The 12,290-nt window shown below is 42.8% G+C and overlaps 2 protein-coding genes across 3 annotated transcripts in view; one reads left to right on the forward strand and one right to left on the reverse strand.

The window, feature by feature from the left end:
* The window catches only part of NDUFB2 (NADH:ubiquinone oxidoreductase subunit B2), a 1,225-nt gene extending 174 nt beyond the window's left edge, over nucleotides 1-1,051 (forward strand). Inside the window, exons 2-4 of the mRNA XM_041398611.1 lie at nucleotides 80-224; nucleotides 301-385; nucleotides 974-1,051. Coding sequence (XP_041254545.1) covers nucleotides 80-224; nucleotides 301-375 — 220 coding nt within the window. The 3' untranslated portion in view covers nucleotides 376-385; nucleotides 974-1,051. The remainder of the gene's footprint in view (nucleotides 1-79; nucleotides 225-300; nucleotides 386-973) is intronic.
* A 576-nt stretch (nucleotides 1,052-1,627) lies between these two features.
* BRAF (B-Raf proto-oncogene, serine/threonine kinase) overlaps nucleotides 1,628-12,290 on the reverse strand; it is an 83,413-nt gene continuing 72,750 nt past the window's right edge. For both annotated transcript variants that reach the window (XM_041398469.1, XM_041398470.1), the window contains one exon: nucleotides 1,628-10,433. In XM_041398469.1, the coding sequence (XP_041254403.1) occupies nucleotides 10,411-10,433 (23 nt within the window). In that variant the 3' untranslated portion in view covers nucleotides 1,628-10,410. The remainder of the gene's footprint in view (nucleotides 10,434-12,290) is intronic.

Genomic DNA, 12,290 nt, shown 5'->3' on the forward strand with positions numbered 1-12,290 from the left:
CTGATGGCTGATGGGCTGGCTGGCGGGCGGGCCGGGGCCGGCGGGGCCCGGAGTGAGGCGGGGCCGTGCTGTGTTACAGCGCGGGCGGCGGGGTGCACATCCCGCCGCGGTACCGGCAGTTCCCGGAGCTGACGCGGACGCAGGTGATTCAAGGCGAAATGCTCAGCGGCTTCATGTGGTTCTGGATCCTCTGGCAGTTCTGGCATAACTCGGACATGGTGCTGGTGAGGCCGGCGCCGCGGCCGGGGGCGGGGGGTGCGGGCCGGGCCCCGGCCGCGCTCTGACGGGCCTCTCTCCCAGGGACACTTCCCGTATCCCGACGCTTCGGCCTGGACTGACGAGGAGCTCGGCATCCCTCCGGACGATGAGGAATAGCAGCACACCGGTACGGCTCCCGTCGCCTCTCCCCGCTCGGCCCTGAGCGCGGCCGGCCCCTGGCTGCGGTGCAGCCCCGGGCAACGTGCCCGGCTGTGCCGCCGGCTGGTACCGCTGCAGGGACCCTGCTCCCAGCAGGTGTTTGTGCCGTGCCCACACACTGCCTTCTTGCGCAGCCTCTGCGGTACAGGAGGCAGTGTCTGCACTGCTCTGCCTTCACACACGGCTGCCCGAGACCAGGTAGCCCAGCTTTGGCAATATAAGTGTGCACTGTAACAACTGACTCTGTTAGGAGTTGTAGCTTGGTACTGGTTCTAAATTATTTTATTCATGCAGTTGTGTAGACCCAGCATTGTCTAACTTCGAAGACATGCTCTGTTTCTAGAGACATCTGTCCAGATGTCCCCTTAAACGTTTGAGGCTTTTGTTTCCAGTTCTTTAATTACTGAGTCTTTTTTAAGCTCTTGGGTCATGCATTACAGCTCTAAACCAAAGGTTCATCTACTGCTGAAGGCAGCAGTGAAGTCCTTCTTCTGCTCTGCATAGTGGGAAAATGATGAGCGAAAAGGTTCTCAGGTTTTTCTTTTGTTATTTTCAGGTTTCTGGAACTAACTGAGGCCCCTGGAACCAAATCTTTGTCTCCTCGGTCCTTTTGTGAATAAAACTGTAAACAAAGTCTAAGCTGAACTGTATTTTTTTTCTATTTTAAGTAGAATTCTTGGCAAATTACCATGACAGCTTTAAAGTTGTAGTACTTGAGTACACATGAGCTTCTGTAATGCCTGCTTGATAGAGAATGTGCTTGCCCCAAGAAATAAGGTCCCTGATGCATGGCAGGTAACAGTCTTCTCAATAAAGGCCCTGCCAAATAAGCAATGAAGAGGTGAGGGGAAATTGCCATAGAAGCAGGATAATTTACCCAGAAGAGAACCCAGACCAGTTGGTGCCAGGCTTTTCCCAGGATGAAGGAAAACTCCCCTTGGGTATATAGAAGTTCAGAACAGTAAAGGTAAAAATGCCTTAGGGCTCAGCACAGCAGTGAAGGAGGCAGTGATCCAGCTTAAGAAGATGAAGGGAGGGGGGTTACACTGCAGGAGTCCCTTGATTTTATTTTCTTTCTTCTCCCCTTTCAGAGTTATATCCTAAAGTAACCTTTTCACTCCCCTTAACCACCTGAGTTGCACCCCTCCAACTTCGTGGAGAGGAGTCATGCATGACACAATAAACAATCTCCTTCAGACTTTTCCATGCAGTCAATCTTTATTATAGCAGTATTCTCATATTCACATCAAGTACATAGAACTTTTTGCCTTTCATATAATACAGAGTTCTTTAAATAACTTTACACTGAAATAGTTTTCTTCAATCTGAATTCAGCTATCAAATTTTAATATGTTTTAAGTCTCCATGCTCTCTAACCAAACTGGACAATATTTCCCATTGTACAAATTTACATGAGAAAAACTCCAAAGTACAAATGAAGGGACAACAAAAGTAAAGGGAGAAGGAACAAACAAGAAAAATAAGTTGTATTGGCAATTACAGGGGAAACTTGAGAAGGAACAAAGGGGAGTTGCCATGACCTACCTAACAGGAAACCAAAAATAAACATTTTGTTATGAATTAAAAAATAAATACGAGTTTAGAAACAATTACTCCATTGTAGATTTTAAAAAGCAGCTATGGAAATCTACTAACACAATGGGTTGTTTTTTTTTTTTTAAGTAACCAGACTGGACCTTCTACTTTGCAGTCATAAGCCCCTTGCAAACCTCTGGTGGTCAATTAAAAAAAAAAAAAAAAAAGGGAACACAGCTGAAAGGAATGTGTTAGCACAGAGTTTAAAGTGGTGGGACATACATTTCATTGCACTAAGGAACAAACAAACAAAAGAAATCAAATCTGTATATAAATTTCCCTTTCCTCTCCTTACTGTGTACTTTGCCTCTCATAATCAAGCCTCTGTATTATGAGGTAATGCCATTGTCTTGACTATATATAAAAATAATAAAGTTTAAAGGATATAGATCTGGGTATCTATAAACTTAGATCTGGGTATCTATAAACTTTAAACAAGCCAGTCCTCTCTTACTCCCCCAGAGAGTCCAGCCAGTGAGTGCTACCCCTTCTGTCACTGCTCAATGCATGGCGCTCTCCTGGGAAGCCCAGGACACCTGTGCCCCTTTCCTGATCAAGGAAAAGCAGCCTGTGCTCAAGTAAGAAAGTGCAAGTAATGCACGACAGGTTACACACACCTACACCTGCTCCTGCAAAACAAGGCAGAGTCACAGAAGGCAACAGTGGCCAGCCTGCATGTGTGTGTTGGGTCAAGGAAAGGGGATCCCATCAGGCAGCTGATGGCTGATTCCTTTTGCAACTGCTTGAGAACAATGTCACTGCCCAGCCCAGGAGAGCCTTCAATACACCCACAGGGAGGTGGGGAGGAGGGTTCCACCTGGAGAATGGAGGGCCAGGAGGAGCTCTGCATTTGGAGTCAGGATGACACAGAGCAGATGTGCTGGCTCCTGCATCCCAGGTAGTGACAGACCTTGCTCTAGAGGCACAGGGCAGTACTGGAGCCCAAGAAGATTTCAAGAGTGGAAGAGAAGTAGGGGGCAGGACTTTCCCCAAGCCCATCAATGAGAGCAGAACAGCAATGTTAATTTGGGTTGCCAACACATGCAAGTTGGCCACTGTCAGGTTTCTGTCAGTTGAGAAGTGTGGAGAGGGAGAGGAAGGGGAGGCAGGTAGGACACAAGGCTCATGAAAGAATGATGTGCTTTTTTTTTTTTTTTTTTTTGGTTGACTTTTTTTGTATTTTTTTTCTAAAGGTTCACAGCTTTGAATAAAAAAAGCACATTTATTGCACTTTATTTTAGACAGAGTTATTTTAAATTATGCCCCCCCACCATCCCCAAATAACCCAACACCCAAGTTTGGTCCATTTTTCCCCCTAAATCCAACATCCATGCCCAGATGATGGGCTTCTTTTCTTCTCCTAATATTCCACTGAACTCTCAAACACACCGATGGATTTTCTCTTCAACAAGGGTGAATACACAAATGCAACACAGAATGACACTTACCAAACCAAAACCTGACCATCTTCCAAACCCAAATAAACAATAAAAAAAGAAAACAAAGTTATTTTTGTAGTTTACTTGCTCAAAAGTAAATATCACACTAGGCTTATTCTAAAGCACAACTGCTGCAAACATGACAAACTCGACAAAATGACTGGACAAGCCACTGTTGGCTCTGGAGGAGGCTGGGTGAGCTGAACACACTGCTGCTGGATGCTATGAAGCAAATACTACGTAGTTTAGAAGTTCCTAAACAAAAAAAAATCAAAACAAAAGCAAAACCCAAAAAACCCACAACTCCCCCTGCAAACCTAAAAGCCAACTCTCCCTGCCACCCCCCCCCCCCCCCCCCAAAAAAAAAAAAACCATCACATGTACTTTTAGTGCAGAATTTGGGGTAGGTAGAAAGATTCCAGATAGTTCCTGGAACATAAGTAAAACATTTTTACACTTTGTTTTCTAAAAGGAACAAAGCCAAATTAAAATTGGTTTGATATCTCATAAGAACTGTGCATTTAGACAACTTTGTCAGTTACAATTATGCCAAAAGTCTTACCCCAAGGAAGAAAAGGAAAAGATCTGAAAAAGCATTAATATCCAAACACATTATTTTGTCCTTCATGGACAAGTAGGTTAAATATGACACTGATACGCAGGTACTGCTAGAAGTCTACGTAACCAGTTTGAAAGCTGAACAAATCAAATTCACACCTACTGGTTGTCCCTCAGCTGACAAGACACCTACATTTCCCACAGTTCACGTGCAAATGGGATGTGAGCACTGAACAGCAACTGCAAGAGGCCCAGGGAAGCAGTGAGGAAACCTGCTGACAATCCAGAAACAAAACTTACTGCATTTCCTGGGACAAGGAACTAATTATATAGGCTGATACATGTGAACCTTGATTACATGAATGCTAACCACCAGTTTCTCCTCATCTAGCTCTCACTCTCCATCTACCATCTCATTCCACGGTGCTATAAGAGTGTAGCTTCGGGCCTCTTTGGAGCTTTCTTTAACAAGAGCTGTGTGTCTTTGGAAGGGAAGGAGGGCTTGTTTTTAAGTTAAATGAACCTCACTGCTTGTTGATAGAGCAGATTTCCAGCAGCAGGATTACTGTAACTAAATTAGGTTTCCTTCAGTTCTTAGCTTTGAAATGCTAACAGGTATTTTGGGGAATGCTCTCTGCCCTCCTTGCTCCTTTACAGGAGCTGACCAACTCCAAACTGCCTACCTACAGGGACAGCTATATACAAAACTACTGCAGCAGATGTAAACCAAAGACACTGCTCTAGTTACAAAGCACCCGGCTTACATTCTGTTGTACTTTTTAAGGTTGCAAAGGCACATGATCATTTGGCAAACGACAAAAACTGTTTTGGGGGATCCCTATGTAAACCATTGAACAGAGGGTCTTGGTAACTCTTTTCTAAAAAGAGAGAAGTTAAGTTTGCATCTGAATTCACTCTTGGTGTAATATGTATTCTGCAGCTTTTAAAGCTTCCTCCTTCCACAGGTTCATAGTTACTGCTGTCATGGTGCTGACTTAGTAGCTTCTGTGTCAGCATCCTTGAAACTTAAATGCAAACTTTTTCATTTTAACAATCTGGTTCTGCTCTTCTGATAATTTGTAAGGTAAGAATCACAGCATCATAGAATATGCTGAGTTGGAAGGGACCCACAACATCATCGAAGTCCAACTCCTGGCCCTGCACGGGACACCCAAAGAATCACCCCATGTGCCTGAGAGCATTGTCCAAATGCTTCTTGAACTCTGTCAGGTTTGGTGCTGTGACCACTGCCCTGAGCAGCCTGTTCCAGTGTCTGACCACCTCCTGGATGAAGAATCTTTTCCTGATATTCCATCTAAACATCCCCTGATGCAACTTCAGGCCATTCCTTTGGGTCCTGTCATTGGTCACCACAGAAAAGGATCAGTGCCGGCCCCTCCTCTTCCCCTCATGAGGAAGTAGTAACCGCAGTGAGTTTCCCCTCAGTCTCCTGCAGGCTGAGCACACCAAGAGACCTCAGTTGCTCCTCATATGGCTTCCCCTCCACCATCCTCATGGCCCTCCTCTGGACACTTTCTAATAGTTCATTAGTAATAGTCTAATAGCAATAGATTTCTTACACTGTGGCACCCCAGCACTCGAGGTGAGGCCGAGGTCCCAGCCCAGAGCAGAGCAGGACAATCCCCTCCCTTGCCCACCTGGCCATGCTGTGCCTGATGCCCCCAGGACAGGGTTGGCCCTCCTGGCTGCCAGGGCACTGCTGGCTTGTGTTCAGCTTGCCATCAACCAGGACCCCCAGGTCCCTTTGTGCTCTCCAGCCTCTCATCCCCCAGTCTATACACACAGCCAGGGTTATCCACCTCAGGTGCAGAATTCAGTACTTGCCCTGGCTAAACATCATATGGTGGGCATGAAGTTGGTATGAAGTAATGAAGCAGTGAAGACAGGCCTTTCAAATGCATGCCAAAACAAACACCAAGTGCAAATGCACAGTAACAAGGCTGCAGTAAACAAAGTTTGTTTCATAAACTTCTACGTAACATGCATCACAGAAAACCAGAACACTCAGCACCTTCAGAGTGATGCCTTAAGAGTCCACTCATGCAACTGCTTTTTAACTTGACTGTACCTAGAAGCTTTGCTTGTCCCACTGTGCTACTGGTGATACATTTTATCAACAGAGGACATGTCTACAGTACTATGAAGAGTTGGTGCTACAAATGCTGCACTCACAGTCAAGAAGGGAATGAATTCTAGAGGCTGCAGAAGCGTGAAATGTTTACATGCTTCTTCCCTAAATTTAGTCTCTGCAGATATCAAAGCTTCAATCTGTACTTGTTTGTGAGGTATCTGGGGATCTGTCTTCCCTCAGCCTTCTGTAAAATGCTGGATACATTTACACCCCCAGGCAAACACAGAAGAAAAACTATTTATGTGTGATTTTCAGGGTACTTTTCCCCCAGTCTGGGCATTTATGTAAATACATGGTATTTATCAACAATCAGAATTTCACTCATTTTATGTCACAAAGGCCAAATTCTGCCTCCAAGGAGCACATACTAATCCAAGTGATGTTAAGACACCACGGTAAAATGACTGTATTTGTTCTCAAACATTCTGCATCATTATCAGCTGCTAGAGTATTCAAGTACAAGAAAAGCTGATTTTGGGTAAGCATAAAAAGCAGAAGTGGATTAATCTAATGATTAGAAATGAAATTTTCTAATGAGTTTAGGAAAAAAAAAAAAATGACTGGGCTAATTGTATCTGGGGCTATGTAGGGCTTAACTGACACAGCAATTACTTTCAAAGTAACCTGGCCTCTATATCCCTGCCATTTGGTTTGAGCTCCACCACCTGCCATTTGGTTTGAGTTCCACCACAATGCTGCAGTTCTGGCAAATATGCCAGGGAAAACAATCACATACTGAGCAGGAAGGTTTAACAGGTAACAGACCTCTGTCACCTCTATGGAAAAGGAAAGGCAGAGGGGAAGGTCTGTGCCTGGTTGATAGAGACATGAATAGCTGGGACTGGATACTGGTACTTCTGCAAATGATTATGAAATACAAGATACTATAGAGCTAAAAGAAGCAGAATGACTCTCTAGGTGTTTGTCCCAACATGTGCACATGAAGGATGTACTCACATTTCCATACTGTGGCATGTGCCCGTGGTTGGGACACCACGAAGGAGCTTAAGGAATTTAGGGTAACAGGCATGAATGTATTGGTCATTTCAGTTTACTTCCTTCATCCCACTGCTACAGAGAGCACTCCTTTCTCATCTATTCTTGATTCTCCATATTCTAAATATCTACAGGGCATCTTTAAGACTGGTTCTGATGGCATGCAAGACATCCAGAAAAATTCCTGAAGATAAAACCAAAAATAATCCCAATTATTTACAAACTACATTTCTTTCAAAGTTTTGCATGAGCATTACCTGGGAACTCTTACAGACAAACACACATTACTACAGCTATCTGGAGGGAAACAAACAAGAAAACCAGTAGAAATGCATCCTGAAAGGACTTCTCTAAACAGCAGCCAAATAACTTGCACATTCCTCAGGGAAAAAAACAAACAACCAAAACCAGAAATAAAAAAAGAAAAACAAAACTACAAACAAACAAACCCCAGTAAAAAAAACCCCAGAGATCATGTGTTACTTATAAAGTGCTTTGCATGGACAAGGATAGCAATTTTCCTTGTGCTTTTCCTATGGGCTCAAGAAGCATATTGTAGACTAATGGGTAATGAATCTTCACCAAAGTAAGTTCTTTTTAAGCAAAGATAGAATGAAGTTCCTAACAGAATTTTCTGCCAGCATGACTTTATGGAAGGAAACAAGAGCTTTTAACAAGCTCTGTGAAACAAATGAGTGTTGAACCACCTGTCCATACTTGCTTTGTTAACAGCTTCTTTTGAGAGAACCTTGACCTCAGTATCCCTGACATGTACAAATAGGGCCACAGCCCATAAAGGGGCTGGAGCCAATCATGGGGAGAAAGGGGAAGCAGGGACTCCTTTCCCCCTGGGAGCCTGTATCTGGTAAATGCTCTCACCTGCCTGCTGCCACCATGGCCCCAGGCTCCCTCCACCTCTCAGGTACGGGCCTCAGATGATCACCAGGGAGCACTCCAACTGCTACCACTGCTCTGCATCAGCTTCTCCACACTGGAAAGTGGCTATTGCTACTGTTTAAATTCCTGCCAACCTCATTAAGGTAAAAACCTTACAGCATCTGAAGACCCACAGCAGACAAGAAAAAAATTTGTGCTTTTTTTTTTTCCTTCGTTTTTAAAATGTGTCCCATACACAAAATCAATTCTGTTCATGTACCAACATGAATCACTTCATTCTTGTAGTGACTATTAAGTCATTCACTATTGCTATCTTGCTAATGTTTGTGGAATTAATATGAATACACAGTATTTCAGTTTTAATTCCCACTTCAGATCAGTCAGGTCCCTATAGCCCCAGTAAATATTTACTGACAAAGGTAACAGACTACCAGCAACACAGCAAAATTCCAGGGTATTAAAAACACCTTCTACTTCCAATGTGCTTTTCTCCCTTCATCTGGGAGCAACCTTCTGCAGACAGGAACAGTCCCCTTCCCCTAGGGAGGGAAGGACAGCCCCCTCACTCGGTATATCCACATTTAGCATGGACACCGCATTCACACACATTTAACTCCTTCATTTATTTGTCATGATTTTGTTAAAAACTCCCCACCTCCTCCCAGCAAGAACCTCTCTGCTAGAGGGGGGTCAGTTCTCCTGCCTCACCTGGAGTGGCACAGGGCTAATATGAATCAAATTCTGGAAACTTCTGTCTGAGCTTGAGTTTCTTTCCCATGTGGTCTGCCTTGCCTTTGTACAAACAATTTACAGGTAATACCACATACCAGAGAACTCTGCAAGCAGATCACATCACGAGATATTCTACTAGAGGTAAATGATGTGCAGAACTCTAGGAGTTGTTGTTTTCCCTGACTGGGTAACTTTTCAAAAAGCTACTAACCATTTGAAAACCAGGACTGGAGGACAGGAAAACAAAGCACTCTAATGGAGACACCGCCACCTTTGTCCTAGTTTGCAAAGTGTACAGAAGGGAAAGACAAGCAGAAGGGAAGAGATTACAGGGAGGAAAGCAATGAGAGGAGGAGTAGTCAGCGTGGATCCAGCAAGTACCGTTTTGTTTTGATCTAACAACTTGCCATTAGGACAAGATGCTCCACATTTACACAGACACTTATCAGAGGACGTTTAGTTAACAGGATAAAAATCCTTTAAAAAAAGCTCTTGAAAGTACCAAAACATAATTTTTGGAATGTCTAATTCTAGGGGGGGATTGTATTTGAATTCAATTCAACCTGAGAACTTTTTTCCTCATTTATGAAAACATTACATATTGGTAAGGTACCTGGCATTAACCTGCACCCTCGTTTAAAATAAAACTTTTAAAGTAGGTACATACACCATTCACAGTCTGTATCAGGATGTCTACAGACTTTAGATGCTGCAGTAGCATCTTTGATAAATACATTGTATCATGTGATACAAAAAAAATAAAAGAGGACAATCTTGCTACATTTTTTTAAACTTCAGTTTGTTGCTGGACCAACAAAAGAAGGATCAACCTAATCCTTCAAAAAGATGCTGTGTATGCACACACCAAGGAAATACTGGAAAAGGAAAAAGGTTAAGGTGGTGGTTGTTGCTTGTTCTTTTTAAGAAGTGGTAAAGTAAATCTGAAAAAAAGGTGTGGCAGCATCCCCTTTTCCTTCAGATGAACCTCTCTGCCTTCAGAATAACATCTCCAGCTCCCACTGCCCCACACTTTTAATTTTAAAGGAATAAACCCCAGCAATACAGACAGATTGAGGTGTTTGACACTGTAATACAGCGAAAAGGGGATACTGCGTTGTCCGTAAATCAGTAAGTACACCAGGAAAAAAAAAAAGGATCAGAATGGAAAATGATTCTTTGAAATTAGCACTCATCAGACATTCAGCCTCTGATGGTTACGCTGTTAGAGGGAGAAAGGCGGCCGGCAGCCCATCCAAAGCAAGTCTCCTAAGGTCAGCAGCAGCAGCTCCATCCCCTCGCGCCCGAGCACCACAGGCACACCATGAGCGCCCTCTCCTCTCTGCTGGGAGTGATGCCAACGGCACAGGCAGCCACTGCAGGTCTCCGAATGCACGTGGTGGTTTGTGTTGAAGGAGAAACACTGGCAGCAGAGGACTCTGGTTCCCAAAAAGGTACTTTTTCCCATTGTGTTGGACTGGTGGTTCCATTCTGCTCCAATTTAAGCCTATGGATATCTTTTCTAAATTACTTTAGGTTTTGCGGAGCAGAATGGGGTTCTGATGTTAAGAAACTGTAGGAACACAAGACTTAAATAACAGAGTGGGTGCTGCCATGGTGCTGTGGCTACTTGAACGCTGCAAATTCTCCTGTAGAGGGAGGACAAGAGCTTGGTTTAAAAAGGTGATTTCAGTTACGAGACTAGTTGAACATCAGGTTGAATATAAAAGATGTTAAAAATGCAAACTGTTAAAATTAAAGCACAAGAGAATACATGGTGAAAGAACATTGAATACAGACCTAACATATTTAACCAACAAAGGATTTCTTGAAAGCAAGCTGTACCCATTCTTCCCAAGAAGGTGAGAGTTCAAGCAAAGTCTAATTCATCATGCATTTGAAAATTAAATGTCAGCTTAATTCTACTTTAAATTCCTTATTGCACGTATGTCCTCCTGAGAAGCACCAGTTTCAATAAATGCATCCAATTGCAAACCAGTTCTGTTCTGTAGTAAAACTAATTAATAACAAAGAACTTTATGAGACATCCATTACCCTTTAAAGACTATATACAGTAAAGTGCCTGAATAGAAAACCAGTGTTACAGAGTGCTAGAATTTGGTTTACAGACCAACACAGCAACCCACTGACAGAAATATAAGAATGGAGAGATTGTCTACTCAATCCCAGACCAGAAATTAGGTCTCACTAACAGGAAGCATAACAAATAAAGCAACTCCATGCTTCCTTCAGAATTACTGAATAAAGAACAATTATATGCAGTGCTTTCATACGTGATGATGTCCTGAAATCCTACATAATTTATTTAGAGTCACCGTGCTGTGAGACAGACTTGTAGTCCCACTTCTGAGGGGTTTCAACTATGGCACAGACTAAAATTGCTGTCTGAAGTCTTTCAGGAGTTTGACAGACGACTGAATAGAAGCGGAGTCTAAGATATTAATACTCTTAATCCTATACTTTTGCAAAAAAAAAAAAAATGCCCTGCCACCCACAAAGAAATTGTGTTCTACAGGATTTTTAGTGAGGGGTGTCTAACTAAGCATAATCAAAAGGACTCAGGAGAAAGAGAAAAGAAACCTACATATAACTTCCCCATGTTGGGTTTCATATGCATTTTGGGTTAGTTTATGCCACTTTCTTGACAGCACTTCTCAGAGCTTCTCTAATACTGAAGGAGTGATAAGCAGGCACAAGAGAGCCTTTGTTCTGTTCAACAGAAGGGTTTTGAATGTCATTACATTCAAACAACTGCTCCCTATCTGGTGTCCTTCCATCTTTTCAAGAATGATTGTATTGTTTCCTTTGTTTTTGCTCAAGAGTCTTATTCTGAATACTGGAAACAAAACAGAAACATCCCTGAAAACAAAATTATAGGCCTAAAGTCTTAATTCTGTGGAATGTCTTGCTCTACAAAGAGTAGAACCAAGAAGAGTGGTCAACTGTCTGCACTAGGAGAAGGAAGAAAAGGCATTTAAAAGGCCTGTGAGGAACAGCTAAGGCAACTTGAAGAAAGCAGGAAAAGGGCTCTGTGCCTCATAGGAAATGAGAAGGGAGTACACCTGAAGTGCAAAGTAAGAGTGGCACAGGGAGTTGTGACAGGGCTCAGGCTCTATGTGTCTTTACAGACTGTGGTGGCAGGCTTAAGTTATAACAACAATAGAATAAAAGCTTCATGATGGATCTAATTGCCTAATTTACTAGTTCTACCACCAGATGAAACTCTTGCTCTAAATATTGGATAGTTTTTTCTTGCCTTTTGCTACATTTCACTGACTTCCCAACTCTCTTCACAGTATCTTCTAGAAACACCTCAAGTTTTGTACATATTTTCTTTTAAGAGAGACAAAAAGTGACCAAATGTTGCCTGTGAGGTCAATTTTTAAGCGACATTTATGCTTAGCTATACTTACAAAACATGCTCTATTTAATTTATTTTTCAGTCTGCCTTTCTAAATTGGTGATTAAAGATAAATTTATAAAAA

This window comes from Onychostruthus taczanowskii, unplaced genomic scaffold (assembly GCF_017590055.1).
Source record: "Onychostruthus taczanowskii isolate IOZ18803 unplaced genomic scaffold, ASM1759005v1 scaffold15, whole genome shotgun sequence".
NCBI lineage: Eukaryota > Metazoa > Chordata > Aves > Passeriformes > Passeridae > Onychostruthus > Onychostruthus taczanowskii.